Source organism: Petaurus breviceps, unplaced genomic scaffold (genome assembly GCF_028583685.1).
Source record: "Petaurus breviceps papuanus isolate PSGF00001 unplaced genomic scaffold, PetGlider_PUasm1.0 90825, whole genome shotgun sequence".
Lineage (NCBI taxonomy): Eukaryota > Metazoa > Chordata > Mammalia > Diprotodontia > Petauridae > Petaurus > Petaurus breviceps.
Window position 1 is genome coordinate 11,289,343 of NW_027187353.1, and position 20,827 is coordinate 11,310,169.

The window sequence follows — 20,827 nt, forward strand, 5'->3', positions numbered from 1 at the left end:
TTTCTGAGGATTTCCCTTCCACCTCAAACCTTTGTCACAAATTCTTTCCTTTAACGTGCATGCAAATTTTTGGGGGCTTTTGAGTTGCCTTATACATACAACTGCTCCTTAACTCCTCCCCCCTCCCCCCACCATGATCCCCTTTAATATATCCTGTTTCTTTTGAATACTGGGAAAGACTTCAAGCAGGAGATTGGCCTTCAGCTGGGACAGCTGGTGAAATGCTCAGTCAAGAGATAGACTGCCTGTCATGTCTGAGGAAGAGAAAGAAGGCCTGTATCACATAAAAGGAGAGGAAGAAGACAGAGGAAAATGTGTGATGTATCTTAATCAAGGCAAAAGCTAACAAGGAAACGGGAAAAAATCCTATGGTGTCTCAGTAAAAAAGAGAGTCTATAGGAAAATAAGTGAGGGGACAAAGGGTGGGATTGAGCTGGGGGGGGGGGGTGGTAATGGGAAATCTTGTTTCAGTGGTGAGATGGGGTGCCACCAACAAATATTATTATGGGAAATAGTCTAGAAATGATCTATAAAAGGAGATGGAAAGTTTACAATAGACTTAGAGAGACCATTCACCCTGCCTCAGAAGGGGAATCAGAGATTTTAGGGTTAACTGATATACAGAACAGTAGAAGAACGTGGACCAAGAGAGATTTCAAGGCAAATGGGAAAAACTTTACAATGAGGAGAGCAAAGATTAGTAATGAATGACACCATCAGAGGCATAGGGAAATCCCTATGGGGTAATCTCTTCTTTGTCACCTACAGGATTTGGCATTTCTAAGACTGGGAGCATTACAGAATAAAGAGGGCCAGAAACAGAGATCTTTATATCGCCAGGACTTAGTACAGCCTAGCCCAGGTGGTTAATACATGTTTGCTGACTGAGATTTAAAACGCAATAATATACAAACTACTTAGAATTGGGAAACACAAATAGGTATCTTTAAAGCATTCTTTTTTTTTAAGCCTGTTTCGTTTAATTTTTATTTTAATGAAGAAAAAAGTACAAAACTCCATTTTCCAGTGTCAACTGTGCCCCTCCCTCCTTACCCCTCTCCCTCCAAGACTCCCTCCCCACTACCCAGGGACAGATAGGCTGCACTTTCCACTTGGCCTCCCTCTCTCCTCATGCAACCTGACTCCAGAATCAATGGTAGCTATGGCACTGTCAAATTTACAAAATACATTACTCAGACACTGCAGGACTTGGAAGAGGACTCTGGCGGTTCTGGCGGGTCTGGGGACTCTAGGATCTTGGAAGCATCAATTCCAAGAGGAATACAGAGACTAAATGAGGCCTAAATAAGGATAAGGGTCATGAACTGAAGAATAAAAGTCTAGAACAGACAGAAAGGAAAAATAAATAATGAAGAAAATAAGAGAGAGAAATCTTACTGAAAGACTCAGAAAATAAAAATTTAAATACAAAAAGAGGTTTTCCTTAACTGAGAGAAAAAAAAAGAGAGGAAGAAATAGATAATTAGATAAAAGGAAGAAGGAGAAAGGAATTCATGAATTAAGCAAAATGTCAAAAGTAGGAGAAAGTATAATAAATGGGAGGGTGGAAGTTTGAGAGTAAAGGGAAGAGAGCTGGTGAGAATAGGGTTGCCTTAAAGTACATTAAGCTCATTATTATTCTATACTGTACTAGAAATGCTAGCTATAGTGATAAGGCAAGAAAAAGAAATTGAAGGAATAAGATTAGGCAATGAGGAATGAGGTTTACTTACAGAACCCTTAGAGGTCAACTAAAAAATCAATCACAACAATGAACAACTTCTGCAGAGTTGGAGAGTATAAAATAAACCCACCAAAAAATCATCCACATTTCTGAATATTATCAAGAAAACCCAGCAGTTAGAGATGGAAAGAGAAATTCCATTTAAAATAAAATAGTAGAAGATGGATTCAAGATGATGGATTACATGCAGTAGCCCATAAGAACTCTCCGAAAATTCCCAACCAAACATCTTTAAAATAATTCCTCAAATCAAATTTTGGAAAGGCAGAACCCACAAAAGGTCAGAATGAGAAATTTTTCCAGTCTAAGCCTGGAACACAGGTTGCTAGCAGCAGCAACAGTGAGTCTTGAAGGCAATTATGATAGCAGAAGCAGTAGTAGCAGCTTCAGGAGCTCAGTCCAGAGACTGGCAGACAGACAAAGGGCCAGAAAGAAATTACAGGGGCCCCTTTGCTGGTACTGAGTTCAGGTGGCAACTGTTGGTAACTGTTGCTTATATGAAGTTCTGGGTCATTCCAGAGCAGAGAGGAGCACTTGTGATCAATCACAAGGGAACTAGGACCCTTGGCTTAGGAAGAGAGGAACATTAGCACTTGCAGCTAAAGGGGGAGTAGGAGCCCTTCCTCAGTAAAGGCCAGAGTGTAGACCAAGAGAGCAGTGACCACACCTCTCCGTGGATCACATCACCTTGAAAGCACTGAAAACCTGCAGACCTCCAAAACTAGTGAAAATAATAGCTTGGAAAAAAAAAAAACCTGAAGCTTGAGATAGTGCCTCCACACACCCAGGTGAGCAGAGTACAACTTTAACATAAAGTCCAAAATCAAGAAATAGGTTGGGGAAATGAGCAAACAGCAGCAAAAAAAAAAATAATAATAATAACTTGACCATAAAAAGCTACTTCAGTGGCAGGGAAGACCAAGAGGTAAAGATTAACTCAGAAGAAGCCACTAATGGGAAAATAGCTACAACCAAAGCCTCAAAGGAAAACATTAATTAGACTCAAGTCCAACAAAAATTCCTGGAAGAGTTAAAGAAATAGATAAGCGTGGCAGAGGAAAAATTGGGAAAAGAAATTAAAGTGACGCAAGAAAACTATTAAAAGAGAAATAACCCCAATTGCCATCAAAAACAAGAGAGAGAGAGACAGAGAGAGGGAGAACATTACCAGCTTGGTAAAAGAGGCCCAAAAATTTTTTAAGAAAATAATACTTTAAGAAACAGAATTGGTCTAATGGGGGAAAAAAGTCGGGGGGGGGGGGAGGGGGAGGAAAGGGGGGAGGAACAAAAATTCACTGAAGAAAAGAACAGAAAGCCATACAGGTCAAATTGAAAAAGAAGTACAAAAGATCCCTGAAAAAAATAATTCCTTATAAATTAGAATTGGGCAGCCAGAAAGAAACAATTAAAATATAATGAAGGAGAAGATTCCGGGAAGATGGCAGAGTAGGTCAGACAATTCCAAGCTCTCAAGGTTTTCCCCAGTGAAAGAGTAAAATAGCACCTTAGGGCAAACAAAGTGTGGGTGGAGATAAATAAGAATAGGGCATAATGGGAGGCCGTAACTCTTGAAGTTAGTTGGCTTGAGGGGCTGCCACTTCAAGGTCCCATAGTGAGGGGAGTTTGCTGTCTGAGCCCAGGAAGATTGAGAGTAAGGGTCCTGCTGACCAGGAATGACAGACCCAGCTGTGCTGCAAAAAGCATGGGGGGGGGGGGGGGGAAGGGCGGGGGGGGGGGGTGGGGGGAGGGAGCAGGGCACCCCCCAAAGGGGGGGGGGGGGGGGGGAGGAAAGGCCGGGGAGGGAGGGTTTGAGAAGGAACCAGCACACACCTGCTGAGTGTAGAGGCAGTGGGGCAGAAAGCCCCTGACTGTGGGTACTTACAGGAGGCTGGAGATTTGGCTTTGGTTTCAAGCTAGATGGAAGAACTGAAGACTTGGAGCAAGAGATGCCATTTCCCATATACCAGGGCTAGAGATGATTACAAACAATTAAGCTATTACCACAAAAATGCACAGGCAAAGGAGAAAGAATTCAACCATAGAAGACTATTATCAAAATAGAGATGACCAGGGTCATCTTCAGAGGAGGATATTGAAGTAAAGAATCCCCAAAAGGGTAATGTCAAATGGACTCCTACCCAAAAAGAATTCATAGAAGATCTTTTAAAAGTCTTCAAAAATCAAATGACAGAGATGGAGGAAAAACTAAAAAAGAAAATAAGAATGATCCAAGAAAAACAAGAAAGGTACAAAAGGAAAGTTAACCAATTAGAAAAGGAGATCTAGAATCTTAAGGGAGAAAATGACACCTTGAAAGTTTGAATTGAGCAAAGTGAAGTCAGTGAAATTATAAGAGATCAAGAAATGAAACAAAAACGAATAATGAAAAAATAGAAGAGAAAATGAAACATAAAAAAAGCAACAGATTTGGAGAATAGATCAAGAAGAGAAAATTTTAAAATAATGGGACTAACTGAAAGTAAAAAAAAAGAATCTTGATACAATAATACAAGAAATAATCAAAGGAAATTGTCCTGGAGCATTAGAACAAGGGGGAAACAAAAATAGAAAAAATCCATCCATCACCACTTAAAGGAGATCCTATGAGGAAAACTCATAGGAATATCACAGTCAAGTTCCAAAACCCGTGGCTCAAGAAAAAAAAAATATTAAAAGCATCAAGAATAAAACAATTTAAATATGATGGTACCACAATTAGAATTACACAAGATCTAGCAGCAGAGACCTTAAAGAACTGCAGGTCTTGGAACACAGCATATCAAAGAGCAAAAGAACTGGGGCTCTGGCCAAAAATACCATACCATGCAAAGCTAAATATTATCCTGAATGAAAAAAAAATGAAATAAACCCTCAGACTTTCAAGACTTTGTTTAAAAAAAAAATCCTGAACTTAATAGAAGATTCAATATATAAGAACCAAGAGAAATATAAGGCATATTATAAAGACTTATTATAAGGGATCCATAAGGACAAACTGTTTACTTTTTATATATGTAAAATGGATGTCCAAAATTCTTTTCAATAATTGGTAGTTTATAAGAAAGATTGGGGTAAACATGAGAATGATATGAATTTTAAAAGTAAAACCATCTAGGAACAGCTTAAAAGAGTAATTATTTCAGATGCAAAAGGAAGAATTGATATGGAGGAATTAGATGGGAAAGGATGGCTGGTAGTTCTGGTAACCTACTTTCATCAGGAATGGGTTTAAGAAGGAACAATACATACATATTTAGAAGAGTACAAAAGTCTTCTAAATTCAGAAGAAATAAAATGGTAGGGGCATAGGGAGGGGTGAGAGGAAAGGGAGGGATCTTTAGAGGGGAGGGTGAGGGAATAGGTAAAATAGGGGTACAGAAGGGTGTTTAGATTTATGGGAATGGGAGGATAGGGGAGGGATCCTTGGAGGGGGGTAGGCAAGTTATAGGAGGGCAAGGTAGTGGGTAGAAGTAAAGTAGAGGAGGCAATAGGGATAGGAAACAAGAGATATAATCACACATAAAAAACAAAGTTTAGAAGTAGAATAGGTTTGGGAAAGTATATGTCTACATATGTATGTATGTATGTATGTATGTATGCATGTGTGTGTATATAGCTATAGAGAAACATATCTAAACTTTATTGTAGCCTTCTGGGGGGAGTCTAGGGGGAAGGGATAAAAAGAACAAAGTAAAAAAGTGCACAGGAGAGAACAAAAGAAAACTCACAAGGAAGCAAAGAAAAGATGGATAATTCTCAATATAAGTATTATTTATCATATAGGCTTTATTGAAATGAAAATCTATTGTTAAATATTTTGAATCCTCTCTTATGTTCTGCAATGCACACGACGTGCTTTTATTCTTTCTAACATTGTATTTAAGTTCCAATATTTAAATTTATGTGTTTTTGTTTCTTTTTTCTATTCTGTATTTGTGTTCTGGTGTGTGTGATAGTAATGGAATATAAAGATCCCCCTGTATTGGCTTGGTTTTCAAACTGATTGTGTTAAAACCCAGAGCTTGTTAATCCCACCTGTGGGATGGGCTTGTTGATGTGAAAAGAAAGTCCTGAACTGGGAGGAGCTGGTGACATAGATTTGGAGAGACAAGAGAGAGGCAGAAGAACTTTTTGGAAGCAGCACCCTCGTGGAGGCAGAGAGACTGAGAGCATTGCTGAGGGCCACTTTGAATTGCCCTGGACTTTTGAGACCTGCCCCCGGAGCTGCCAAGGACTGAGGAGACATGGCTGTTTTGCTGGTACTTTGTCTGTCTGTTTTGATGTTGTTTTGCCAGATTTGTCCACTGGTGAAAGACAGTCCTTTTGTTGAAGAAGTCCTGGAACCTGGCTGTTGGCTAAGAACTCCTGAGACTGTCCTGCAGACAGAGAGTGAATACTGTCCACTGATGAAGGACAGTGCTGTTGTTGCAGGGGTCTGGGAACCTTTCTGTTGGCTCAGAAGCCCTGAAAAAGAATTTTCTTGTTGTATGTTTACAGAAATCCTGGGAGAGGGTTTTGCTAGTGTTTTCAGGGGTTCTAGGACTGTTCTGCAGACAGAGGATGAATCAATGAAGAGACTAGCAATGTATCTAGAGGCCTTGCTAAGCCTTGTCTCCCCAGGAACTAAGATTGCTGAAAACTTGCCTCTTGTCAAGATGAAGAAAAGACCTCCATTTGGGTATTAAGTGCTGTGCTTAAACTTGTTGTAACTCTGGGGTAGATTCAATTGTGATCCAGGGGTGGGGAACTTTTGACCTTTTTGTGTTCTGTGATTAACAAATGAATGTACTTTACTTATGATTGGAAACTAATCTCCATTTGAGAAGAGGGGCTTTGTGATGGACTAAATGAAGGTACAGCCTAGGGGTAGAGTAGTATTTAGAACAGAGACTTTGTAATTGATTGAATGAATGGAAGGTCCTGGGGTGGGGTAGTCCTTGGAGATTATTTAATCACACTTAGTAAATGCTGTATTTTGAATGATGTCATATTTTGATCTTCTCTGTTCTTAATTTGTCACTGAATAAAATGGAGAGCACCTATGCTGGTATTTTGAACCTTGGGAAGTTGCCTTTCCTTGGCATTACATTACATGGTGTTTGAGTCTGAAATAAAATTTTGAAAAGGAAAAGAAAAAAATATCATGGAGCCACAGTCAGGATCACACAAGCTTTAGCAGTTTTCTTTTTTTTTTTTTTTAAGCAATCGGGGTTAAGTAACTTGCTCAAGGTTACACGGCCAGTTATTTCTGAGTGTGGTGCTAAGTATCTGAGCCCGGATTTGATCCAGGTCATCCCAACACTGGAGCCAGTGCTCTTACTCGCTGTGCTACCTGGCCGCCCCTTTAGCAGTTTTCATATTAAAAAATCAAAGGGTTTGGAACAGGGTATTCTGTAAGGCAAAGAAGGTGATTACAATGAAGAATAACCAAGTCAGCAAAATTGAGTCTAATCTTTCAGTGGGTATTTAATAAAATAGAGTAGATATTTAATAATAATATTCAGTGGATATTTAATAAAATAGAGGACTTTCAAAGTATTCCTGATGAAAAGACCAGCGTTGAATAGAAAACCTGACTTCCAAACACAAGACTCAAGAGAAACATAAAAAGGTAAACATGAAAGAAAAATTACAAGGGATTCTATAAGGTTAAACTGTCTACATTCCTATATGGGAAGATAATACTTAAAACTCCCAAGAACTTTTTCATTATTGAGACAGTCAGAAGGAGTATACATAGACAGAGGGCAGAGGTGTAAGTTGACTGTTGTAAGTCATGTCCAACTCTTCATGATCTCATTTTGGATTTTTCTTGGCAGGGATAATGGAGTGGTTTGCCATTTACTTCTCCAGATCATTTTATAAATGAAGAACCAAGGCAAAAAGGGTTACATGAGTTGCCCAGGGTCATGCAGCTAGTAAGTATTTGAAGCCAAATTTGAACTTAGGAAGATGAGTTTTCTGGTGCTCAATACACTTTGCAACCTGTCATGAGTGACTATGATGGGATAATTTTTAAAATAATAAGAGATGAGAGAGAGGGATGCACTGGGAGGAGGAAGGGAGAAGAAGAATGGGAAATTTGTTTCACATAAAAGAGGTATGAAAGGAAGAACTTATACAGTGGCAGGGAAAATGGGGGCAGGAGGTGTGGCAGGCAGCAGTTGAACCTTACTGTCATCAAAATTGGCTCAAAGAGGGAATAACATGCACACTCAGCTGGATATAGAAATCTATCTTACCCTACACCTCCAGGAGGTACTGATAGAAAGGAGGACAAATTAAGGGAGCCAGTAATCTGAAACAAAACTAACTTTTGAGCAGGGACCGGAGAGACAGAGACAGAGAGAGACAGAGAGAGACAGAGAAAGAGAGACGGAGAGATGGGGAAAATAGGATGGAGGAAAATACAGTTAGTAATCACAATTGTGAATGTAAAGAATTCACCTATAAAATGGAAGCAGATAGGAGAATGAATTAAAAGCCAGAATCCAACAATACATTGTTTACAAAAAAACATACTGAAAACAGAGAGACCCAGAGAGTTAAAGTAAGGGGCTGGAGCAGAATCTACTCAGCTTCAGCTGAGGGGGGAAAAAGGGGGTAGCAATCATGATTTCTGACAAAGCAAAAGCAAAAATAGACCTAATTAAAAGAGACAAGCAGGCAAACAACATAAAAGGTACCATATTCAGTAAAGTAATATCAATACTAAACACATATGCACCAAATGGTATAGTATACAAATTCTTAAAGGAAAAGTTAAATGAATTATAGGAGGAAGTAGATTGTAAAACTATACTTGTGGGGGACCTCAACTTTCTTCTCTCAGAATTAGATAAATCTAACCATAAAATAATATAAGGCAGCTAAGAGAGCTATAATTGAGAAAAAGTAAAGTAAAATAAGAGACCAAAAAAAAGAAATAATGATGAAACAACACACCCAAATTTTGGAGATGTAGCTAAAGTAGTCCTTTGGGGGAAAATCATAACCCTACAAATATATATTAGCAAAACATAAAAAGAGAGGATTAATGAACTACATGTGCATTTTTTAAAAATTAGAACAGCAACCAATTAACCCAAAATAAGCACCAAAGAAGAAATATTAAAAATTAAAAGAAATAGACTAAAAACTTAAATAACTATAGAAATTATAAAGGTTAAAAGATAGTTCTTTGAAAAGACTAATACAATTGAGAAACATTTAGCCAATCTGATTAAAAAGTAAAGGGCAGAAAATTAAATCAACAATACAGGAAATAAAATGGAATCCATGTGTGTGTCCTGGCCACATGCTCTCTATTTGTGTGCTCTTCTACAAGTGTACTCTAGGTGTTTTCATTCTTTCCACTGACTGTGTGTGTGTTGACAGGAAAGTATGGCTGAGGTTTATGGGGAAAATGTTTTATTGCCACTTCTCTTACTTTAAATACCTTTGCTATGTCTCCTCTGGGCAACACATAAGAGGAAATATATCTTTGGGGGCTCAAAAGGCATGGTTGCTTTGGATGGGACACATAATATCTTTTTTTTTTATTTAGTATTTCATTTATTCCCCAATTACATGTAAAAATAAATTTTAAGATTCTTTTTTAAAGAACTGAGTTCCAAATTCTCTCCCTACCTCTCTCTCCTCTCACCCCTCACTGAGAAGGCAAGCAAGCTGATACAGGTTATACATGTACAGTTATGGAAAACCATATTTCCATAATATTCATTGCTGTAAAAGAAAACACAGACCAAAAAAAAAAAAAACAAGAAAAATAAAGTAAAGAAAAAGTATGCTTCAAGCTGCATTCAGACTCTCATAGAACTTTCAAGAACTTACGTTCTTTCTCTGGAGATGGATGGCATTTTTCATCATAAGTATTTCAGAATTGTCTTGGATCATTGTATTGCTGAGATTAACTATATCATTCACAGCTGATCATCATATAATACTGCTTTTACTGTATACAATGTTCTCCTGGTTCTGCTCATTTCACTTTGCATCATTTCATGTAAGTCTTTCTATGTTTTTTCTGAGAGCATCCTGCTTGTTATTTCTTTTTTTTTTTTTTTTAAGCAATTGGGGTTAAGTAACTTGCTCAAGGTTACACAGCCAGTTATTTCTGGGTGTGGTGCTAAGTATCTGAGCCGAGATTTGATCCCAGGTCATCCAGATACTGGAGCCGGTGCTCTTACTCACTGAGCCACCTGTCTGCCCCTAAGCAATTGGGGTTAAGTAACTTGCTCAAGGTTACAGGGCCAGGTGTTTCTGGGTGGGTGCTAAGTGTCTGAGCCCAGATTCGATCCCCAGGTCATCCCGACACTGGAGCTGGTGCTCTTACTTGCTGTGCTAGTGCTTGTCATTTCTTATGGCACAATAATATTCCATCACAATCATACATCACAGCTTGTTCAGCCATTCCCCAGTTGATGGACATTCCCTCAATTTCCAATTCTTTGCCACCACTAAAACAGATACTATAAATATTTTTGTACATATAGGTCCTTTTCCTTTATTATTTTTTTTTATTTGGAATACAGACCTAGCAATGATATTGCTTGGCCAAAGATTATGCATGATTTTAGAGCCCTTTGGGAATAGGTCTAAATTACTCTACAGAATGGTTGGATTCGCATACCACTTCACCGTGTCTCAATTTTAGTGTTTCAATTTTACCACATGCCTTTCAACGTTTGTCTTTTTCCTTTCTGTCATGTTAGTCAATCTAATAGATGTGGAGTGGTAGCTCAGAGTTCTGTTAATTTGCACTTCTCTAATCAATCATTATTTAGAGTATATTCTTCATATTACCATAGATAGCTTTGATTACTTTGTCTGAAAACTGTCTGTTCATCTCCTTTGACCACTTAGCAATTCAGTGGCTCTTATTTCTAAAAATTTTATTCAATTCTCTTTATTTTTGAGAAATAAGGTCTTTATCAGAGAAACTTGCTGTAAATTTTTTTTCACAGTTATAATTACTATGTACTACCCTCCATCCTATTTTCCCTATTTATTCTACTTTCTCTCCTTTCACCCTGTTCAATCTCAAAAGTGTTTTGCTTCTGATTTTTACCTCCCCCAATCTGGCCTCCCTCTTATCACCCCTCCCCCACTTCTCTTTATCCCCTTTCCTTCTTACTTGCTTATATGGCAAGATAGATTTCTATACCCAAATGAGTGTGTGTGTTATTCCCTCTTTGAGCCAATACTGATGAAAGTAAGGTTCATGCACTACACTCCACCTCCCCCATTTCCCCCTTCACTATAAAAATTCTTTTACACCACTTTTATACCAGATAATTTACCCCATTCTATCTCTCCTTTCCCCTTTCTCCCAATGTATTCCTCTTCCTCATCCCTTAATTTTTTTTATTATTTTAAAATACATTTTAATTATTTATATAATTATTTATAATTGATATGCTATCAATTCACACCCATGCCTCATATATATACTCCTTATCACTTCTCTAATGAGAAAATGTTTAGGATTTACAAGTATCAGTTTATTATAAGTATCAGTTTCCCATGTAGGAACACAACCTTATTGAATCCCTTATGGTTTCTCTTTCTTATTTATCTTTTTATGTTTCTCTTGAGCCTTGTATTTGAAAGTCAAATCTTCTATTCAACTCTGGTCTTTTCATCAGGAATGACTGAATATCATTGAATATCCATTTTCCTCCTAAGGGATTATACTTAGTTTTGCTGGGTAGGTGATTCTTGATTGAATTCTTAGCTGTTTTGCCCTCTGGAATATTATATTCCAAGTCCTTCAATTCTTTAATGTAGAAACTGCTAAATTTTGTGGTATCCTGATTGTGGTTCCACAATATTTGAATTGTTTCTTTTTGGTCACTTGTAAAATTTTCTCCTTGATCTGGGAGGTCCAGAATTTGATTATAACATTCCTGGGAGTTTTCATTTTGGGGTGTCTTTCAGGAAGTGATTGATGGATTTTATCCTCTGGTTCTAGACTATCAGGGTTTTTCCTTGATAATTTCTGGAAAGATGATGTCTAGACTTTTTGATCACGGCTTTGGAAATAATTCTTAAATTCTTAAATTATCTCTTCTGGATCTATTTTCCAGGTCAGTTGTTTTTCCAATGAGATATTTCACACTTTTCTTCTATTTTTCATTCTTTTGATTTTGTTTTACTGTTCCTTGATGTTTCATAAAGTCCTTAGCTTCCACTTGCCCAATTCTAATTTTTAAGGAATTATTTTCTTCAGTGAATTTATGCCTCTTTTTTCATTTGTTCAGTTTTGATTTTTAAAGAGTTCTTTAGTGAACTTTTTTATATCTTGTTCCACTTGGCCGATTCTGTTTTTCAAGACATTCTTCTCTTCACTAGATTTTTGTACCTCTTTTATTTACCATTTGGTTTATTCTTTTTAAGGTGCTTTCTTCAGTATTTTTTGTGCCTCTTTTACTAGGCTGTTGACTCTTTTCATGATTTTCTTGCATCAGTCTCATTTCTCTTCCCAATTTTTCCTCTATCCCTCTTACTTGATTTTTAAAACCTCTTCTTGAACTCTTGCATGGTCTGAGACCAACTCATATTTTCCTCTGAGGCTTTGAATAAAGCAGTTTTGACTTTGTTGTCTTCTGAGTTTGTTTTGATTTTCCCTGTCACCATAGATACTTTCTCTAGTCAAACACTTTTTTCTGCAGTTTGCTTATTTTTCCAGCTTATTTCTTGACTTTTAACTCTATGCTAAAGTGGGGCTCTGCTTCCAGAGTGGAGGGGGCACTGTCCTAAGCTTAAGGTTTGAGGGTTTGGTTTTTTTAGTGCAATTGTTTTCAGAGATAATTCTGGAGACCTGTAAGTGTTCAGTTCTTCCAAGATAGTATTTGATCTAGGAAGAGGGTGTGCTTACTATTCTCCTGGCCTGTGCCCTGGTCTATGAGTGAACACAAGCTTCTTTCCGATCCTGGAACTGTGACCAGGGTCCTGGCTCCCCTGTGGCCAAAAGATCTAGTGTGCTAGTGCTCTTCACCTTGGGGCTGGGACCCAGATCCAAGAATAGACAGAGTCCTCTCTTGAGTGACAGCAAAAGGACCCCTGTAAATCTCCTTCTGACCAGTTGTCTGATCCCCTTACCATCTGTGGGCTGAGAGGTCCAGAAATCACCATTGCCATCACTGATTCAGTCACTCCCAAGGCCTACTGCGGGTTTTCTGGGGGTGCAGCCTGTGCTGAACTGAGTTCCACTCTCCCCCCTGTGCAACAGACCTTTCCTGCCGACCTTTAAGTTGTCTTAGGTTGGAAAATTGTTTCACCTTGTCTTTTTGTGGGTTCTGCCTCTCCAGAATTTATTTTGAGGCATTATTTAAAGTTGTTTGGAAGGGTTTGGGGGAGAGCTTAGGTGAGCCCCTGCCTTTTCTCCACCATCTTGGTTCTGCTCCCGACAGAGTATCTTAAACCCAAGGTACCTTTTGTGAGGACCACATATGAAAGAGAGAGGTCCTCCTGATGCCACACTGATTTTAAGAGGTTGGAATTAAGAGTGAATTTTTGCCTTATTTTTTTGTTAAGTCTGTACAAGATTCAATAAGCAAAGCTAAATTTGCTAGAGAACAAATTCAAAATGTACACATCATTGAATTACAACATCAGTTGGCAGAAGTTCTCCCCAGGCTTCCACAGCCAAGGCACATAACCTTATGACTTGGGGCAGATCCCAGAACTATCATCTAGGTAGATGAGTTTTACAAGGTATGTCTCAATTTGTAGGCTCCTTGGCACCTTCTCTCCTTCCCTATGACCAGCACTTTTACCTCCCACCTTCACAATGCACCTTCTTTCCTAAGAGTCTTTGATAATGCCTCTCTTGTTCAGGCTTGTTTTATTTCCTATCAGCCAAACTATCTGGATGAAAGAACATCTGAAGGGCAGACTGTGAACAGAATTGGTCAAAGACAGGACAATACCTCCAAAGCAAGTATTTTAAAGAAAAATACCAGTTGGTTTCTCCAATTTTACAATGAAATAAGAGCTATTAAAATAAACCCCCCAAATTTTCTATCCTGAACAATCCCTCCCAAGACCCAGGAATTAATATCTATGCCTATGATGCCAGTCAGGGAGAAAGAAGTCTGTATCAGGGAGAAAGAATTTCTGTAGCAAATATAACAAGTAAAAATGTGCACACACTTTGACCCAGCAATACCACAGGGCTATATCCCAAAGAGATCATACAAGTGGGAAAAGGACCCATATGTACAAAAATATTTATAGGCGGCTCTTTTTGTGGTGGCAAAGAATTAAAAATCAAGAGGATGCCATCAATTGGGGAATGGCCAAACAAGTTGTGGTATGTGAATGTAATGGAATACTATTGTGCTATAAGAAATGAGAAGCGGACAGACTTATAGGAACTGATGCTGAGTGAGGGGAACAGAACCAGGAAAACATTGTACACAATTACATATTGTATCTGTGATGACTAACTTTGGTCGATTTGGCTCTTCTCGGCAATGCAAGGTTCTAAGACAATTCCAAAAGACTCATGATGGAAATGGCTATCCAAAGCCAGAGAAAGGATTATAGTCTGAATGCAGATTGAAGCAAACTAATTTGATCTTTTTTTGTTTTGTTTCTTCTTTCTCGTGGTTCTTTCCATTGGTTATAATTCTTCTATACAACTTGACTACTGTGAAAATGTTTAATGTGAATGTTTATGTACAACCTATATCAGATTTACATACCATCTTGGGGAGGGGGGAGGAAAGGAAGGAGGAGAAAATTTGGAACTCAAAAACTTGTGGAACTGAATGCTGTAAACATAAATAAATTTAAAAGGAAAAAAAGGTAACTCAAGGATCAGATATATAAAGTACTTTATAAAACCCTAAAGCACTATAAAAAACATCAGCTATTATTAGCTGTATCTGATGATAAGCAACCAGCAATTTTTTTTTTTACCCTTATTTTGTAAATCTCTCCTTTAATTTTCAGGACTTTCATTTTGGTATTTAATTGGCATTTTTAAATTTGTTGGTTTTCTAGTTTAAATTTTTACATGCCCAATTCATGATCTGCTCTCTTATTGATGTAAGCATTTAGAGATATGAAATTTCTCCTAAGTGGTGCTCTGGCTGCACCCCACAAATTCTGGTATGTTATCTCATTGTTGCCATTATCTTTAATGAGATTTTTTAGTTGTTTCTATGATTTGTTCGTTGGCCCTCTCATTCTTTAGAATGGCTTCTTCAAAGGTCTTTCATTTAATGTCATTTTCATTTTATTATGGTCAGTAAAAGATGCATTTCTGCTTTTCTTTGTGAGGTTGTTAAGCTCTAATAGGGAATTCCAGTTTTTTATGAGGTATTGAAATGGGGTAACTATTTCTTCCTTCCAGATCCTCTTCTTCCATCTTTATGTAGTCATTCATTGTTTAAAAGACTCAGGTTATTCCTTTTCTACTACAATTCAAATTTATAAAGAAGAGCCCCCACTTCTCTTAAAGAGAGCTTAGTCTAGGCCATGACACTGCCTGGTATGACCTTCTAAAAAAGCATTCAGACCCTCTTCCACCCTGACCTCCATATCTTAGGAGGGTCTATTTACAGTCACATAGTGGGATATCTCAGTGGGTTCTTCCCACCATCCTCCTCTCCTTGCCCTTTACCCCAATCCCTTCTTGCAGTGGACTCCAGTCATTGGGCCTCTAGTGGTTCCTTCAAACTTTTTGAATTTCATAAAGTTAGCCTTGTCTACTGCTATTGATACTCATTCATCCAAAAGTAAGAACAAACACAAAGAGGCACCATGTGTTCATGGCTACACGTGCTGTCCTAGGTGGGAAAGAGTACAGACAAAAGTGACTGCCCTTCTTCCCATCCAAAGACCCACAGTAGTTCTTTTTCTTCTCAAAAGCCACCAGGGAGAGAGCTAGTGTCTCATTTGGAACCTTTTGTATGTACTCTCTAGCTAAGGGACCAATTAAAAGGCTTTTCTTCACCATACAATGAAGCAGACAGGAAATAATCACAGAATACCTGTCCATGCTTTGAATTAAGGGTAGGACCTTTTCATTATACATTATCACATGCTCCTAGAAGCAGGCCCACCAAGTCTCCCAGGTGCGTTGGCAGAATTAAGTGTAAGATGATCAGAAAACTAAGAAGTGGTCAGGTTGTGAAGGTCAGTAGGTGAAGAATTGCTGCATCTCCATCACTGAAGCCTTTTTCTTTTGGCTATGGCTAAAGACTAGCACACCAAGGGTCCTTTGAAAATGATCTGGTTAGGGGTGGCTAGGTGCAGTGAATAGAGCACCAGTCCTAGAGTCAGGAGGACCTGGGTTCAAGTCCGGCCTCAGAAACTTAACACAAAACTAGCCATGTGACTTGGGCAAGTCACTTAACCCCAATTGCCCTACCTTCCTTCTCCAAAAAGCAAAGAAAAAAAGAAAACAGCATGGTTATAGCCTTCCCTTGTTCTTCCTTTTCCCCCACATTCCTAATACAGGGTGTTTCATTTTAAGACTTCAGCCCTCCTTATATGATTTAAAAACATCTATAATAAGAGGCCTTTAGCTTTATATATTACCAGTCTCTCTGATTTTCTTGTGAAATTCCCTTAAAATTCCAAGACAAATAACACCACTCAACAGTGATAGTAAAATCATTTTATTTAGTATTTTTTTCAAAAAGTAACATTTTGCATATAAATTTTGACTTGAAGATTACAGCATATATTTACCAAAAGGCACATCCCCAAAGAAGGGACAGAATCATAAGCCCACTGAGTGAGCACTGGGAAACAAGCTTCTTAGGGAGTTTATGTGGATGTACTTCCTTTAAAATTAAAAAAAAATTTCCTCCACAATGGCATCTCATTTCTAGGACCTGGCAGGTATAGAGTGAACAAATATGAACCCATCACTATCACCTTAGGGTGATTTTTAGGTCTATAGCTTATTAAATGGAGGAGAATCTCTGGGACTAAAAGTACAAAGGATCAAGGACACAAATTTTTCCACAACAGATACTTCAATCAGCAACAACAATAAAGCTGTGTGGATTGCCAAGTTTATTTTGATCAACTTACCAAGAAACTTTACAGGTATAGGAGGCATAGAGGATGCAAAACTGAACTGAAAACTGAATTTGTATCGTAAGCAAAGAATAAAACCACAATTCCAATGCCAATGCCACCATGGTGCACAGCCCAGGAAAACAGGTCTTAAGAACTACGGTTCTATTTCAGGTTTGGGCTTTACCTCCTTGGCACAAGGATGCTCAAACAGAGCATCTTCTATCACCACCTGCAAGAGCAAATGATTTTCTTGTCCACCTAGAAACATCTTCATAAACTGCACTTCATAAACAGTCACTGTTGCTTTTGGGAGGGTCTTGAGAGGTCTGGGTAATGTCTTTCTCTCTGTGGCACTGCCCGAAAGGGACTCTTCTTCCTTTTCAGGCGTCACTGACAGGGTGATGGCCTCCTAATGGCAGCTTGGGAAGGACAAACAAGCTGACCACTTTAGCATCCCAAGACCAGGTAGTTACCAACTAGCCAGTGAGGACATAGAAAGTAAGGGATGTCAAAGTGCACTGAACAATACTTCTTACTACATTTGGGTTTTTGATGAACAGTAGGCAAGAATCATTGTGCTACAGAGTTACCAGGGCAGCCAGAAGACTTGGCCTCAGAAGTAGGCAGAGTGCTGGAGCACACTGATGCCCCCAAATCCAGTTTTAAGAACAAAACTTCTTTCATTTAGGATAAAAGTATATAGTGGATAGCAAAGTCTTATTCCATTCTCAGACAGCTGCTGAGCTGAGAACAGGCCACATCCAAGTCCGAGTTTTAAGACAGCTTGCTACAAACTCCCTGGGTAGAAATATAGGCTAACAATCACCCAAATGAGGGGAAATCAGGAACAGCAGTACTTCAGTCCATAGAAGGGATTAGTTTAATGACCTTAGAATCAGGAGTACCCTGTCCCTGAGTCTGTTGCTGCTAAATCTCCTCACCTATGTGCAATTTCCACACACCTAAGATGTGGCAACAAGAAATCTTCAAGAGTTTCTGGTTGGATGGCAAGGTCTATAGACCAAGTGGTTACCAACTTTGCTGTTAAACAGAATCTACTCACTTAGAAGGCCCTTTCCCAAAGAACCTCAATGGAGCATTGATCAATCACTTCTGTGAATTCTGGGTCTGTACCCCAAAGGGGAAATAATGAGCCCTAGAACCCAATCATGTATAGATTTTCCTTTACTGTACTTACCATACACCTGGGTCCTTTGGCCTGGAAACACATGTTCCCCAGAGTCTGATGTAAACATCTGCAGATGCCACTTAGAAAAGCCATAACTCCTATAGATTTTTGTGTTTACCATTCCAGTGCAGGCAGTGTCTTAGCATGAGTGTCTTTTCCTTATTCACAAGTACCTAGCTTATAAAAGAACACACAGAGGGAGCTTGAAAGAACTGTGGCTGCAGAAAGCCGCCTGACTGCCAGGGAGCCATGTCCTGCAGTCAGTGGATAAACCAGGCCTGTCCCAGGAAAGCAGAGTAGACTGAGCAGTATTTCTGTGAATTAATTTGCAGTCACTGTAACCCTTGTCCCGATGATTGCCCCCCCCCCCCCCCTCCCAACTGCCACATCTTGGTACAGACGAGTTTTTCCAGCTCTTGCATCAACCTGTGCTTGCTTTGTTTCCAATGGGGCTTTTCTCAGAGGATTCTGGGGCCTCCTTAGAGAGAAGAGAGATTTCCCTCCCAGTCCTGGCATCTGGATATTTGAAAGCACAAGAGGAGTCCATGAATATGCTGGGGATGCTGCTGCCAAAGTAGATCTTACTGTTTGCAGCAATGGCCTGGTACTTCTTAAGCTCCAGATATTCCGGGGTTAATTTGAGCTGCGTGGAGCAAACAAGAGGAATGCTGTTAGAATACTTGAAACTCTCCCCTCCTTTTATAAAGCAATGATTTATCCTTTCTCTTTCTGCCCTGTTCCCCTGAGTGCTGCTAGGAAACAATTCTGAATCCATTGTGCAACACTTGGCCCCTGCCCTCCCCAGAGCAGAGACCCTCAGCTTCTCCTCCATCTAGAAGCCAGACACCCCTTAGTAACTCCTACTCCTCCCCAATCTCACACCTCCAGTCCAATTCACTGATTACCTAGTCCTAGCCCATTCCACTGGTGGCAACTCCTCTGAGATCGGTAGGCTGAAAGGAGAGGGGACACTCCCTGCCCCCAAATGCTACTTCTAGACTATAGGGGGTCTTCACCTTTTGGATCACGGACCCCTTTGGCAATCTCAGAATGTGTTTGTTGCCTACATACATAAGTAAAAGAAATAATAAATTCCAGATGTCCATGAAAATAAGGATGCAATTTCTTGCCCCATCCAACTTCACAGACACCCTCCATGACATTGATTTAAAGATGCGGACCCCGGGTTAAGAACCTCTGCTCCATGTAGTACCAGCCATTCGAGGTCCATTCAACACAACGGTACTAGGCTCCTCTTCCATCCTTGTCACCTGCTGTCACAATGGGAAGGTTACCTATTTTATCCCTTGGAGTATAAAAGCCCATGGTCTCCAAGGACAGTCACCTAGTGGTCCAGAAAGTGTTTGGGCTCTAGAAGCTTCCTCTTGAATTTATCTGATTCTGGCCTCTAGTTCTGAGGATCTTAGGAACATAGATATAAAGCTCAAGGGGCCTCAGAGAACATCTAGGCCACTGCCTCGTCTCTGCCTCCACCCAATCAACTTTCCAAGTCTTGTCCATTCTTCCTCTATGAAATCTCTCACATCTGTCCCATCTTCTCCCCTCACCAGCACTGTACCAGTTATGGCTTTTATTATTTCTCATCTTAAATAGTACAGTAGTCTCCTCCTTGATTTCCCTGTTTCCAGTATCTCCCCTCTCTTTATCTTTTACAGACCTACCAAAATCATTTTCCTTAAAGCAGAGGACTGCGCATGTCACTCCCCTTTCCCAGAAGCTTCAGGTTCTCCCTCTAGTCTCTAGGATAAAAGACAGACTCCTTTCTTTGACATCTCAAGCCCTTTACGATTCAGCTCCAGATCTATCCAACAGTTCTCATGCCCTCTCCATTTCAGTCAAAATCTCACTCAAGCCTGGAGTGTGCTCCACCCTTGCCTCCATGTGTGTATGTATGTATACATATGTATATACATATAAATATATGAATGTATACGTGTATGTGTATGATGTATATGCGAGGCAATTGGGGTTAAGTGGCATGTCCAGGGTCACACAGCTAGTGTCAAGTATCTGAGGCTAGATTTGAACTCAGGTCCTCCTCACTCCAGGGCTAGTGCTTTATCCACTGTACCATCCAGCTGCCCTTCTAGCCTCCCTCTTTGGGAATCTCAAGAGTTTTCTTCTACAAGGTTTACCTCAGATACCACTTCTCACAAAATGCCTCTGATGTTAGTGCTCTTCCCCATCCCCATCCTCCACTAAGACAGTTTTGTATTATTTCCTTAGTAGAATGCAAATTTGGAATGTAAAAAAGCCCACTGACCTTCTCTCAAGTGATCTCCAGTATATTTTACTCTTCTGACACGTGGACTTCTACATGAGTGTATCTTAATAGTCACTGCTGCTACTGTATCCCACTTCGATCTAACCTGTGACTCGAGTAATGTCCACCTTCTTCCACAACAATATTCTAGACACATCCCAAGGCTGGGTTTTACTCTTACTTGCATTAAGAACCCTAATTCGGGGTGGCTAGGTGGCACAGTGAATAGAGCACGGGCCCTGGAATCAGGAGGACCTGAGTTCAAAGCCAGTCTCAGACACTTAACACTTACTAGCCCTGTGACCTTGGGCAAGTCACTTAATCCCAATTGCCCTGCCTTCCCCCTTCCCAAAAAAAAGAACTCTAATTCATCTATTTTTTTCCATGTTATGTGTCTTTGTGTATAAACACTGAAGGCCAAGGGTTTTATTACTACCCGTCCTGCTGGTATTGTCTGCTGAGGATTATTCAACTGGTCTAATAACAGTTGTGACTCTTCTCAGGCCATAATTACCCTGTTGACACACACACACACACACACACACACACACACACACACACACACACA

The 20,827-nt window shown here is 39.5% G+C and overlaps 2 protein-coding genes across 5 annotated transcripts in view; one reads left to right on the forward strand and one right to left on the reverse strand.

The window, feature by feature from the left end:
* IQGAP1 (IQ motif containing GTPase activating protein 1) overlaps positions 1–20,827 on the forward strand; it is a 404,955-nt gene that overhangs the window by 149,271 nt on the left and 234,857 nt on the right. The gene's annotated exons all lie outside the window — the stretch shown is intronic.
* Positions 16,362–20,827, reverse strand: part of ERLIN1 (ER lipid raft associated 1) — a 53,941-nt gene continuing 49,475 nt past the window's right edge. For all 4 annotated transcript variants that reach the window (XM_069071299.1, XM_069071300.1, XM_069071302.1 and 1 more), the window contains one exon: positions 16,362–18,618. In XM_069071299.1, coding sequence (XP_068927400.1) covers positions 18,397–18,618 — 222 coding nt within the window. In that variant the 3' untranslated portion in view covers positions 16,362–18,396. The remainder of the gene's footprint in view (positions 18,619–20,827) is intronic.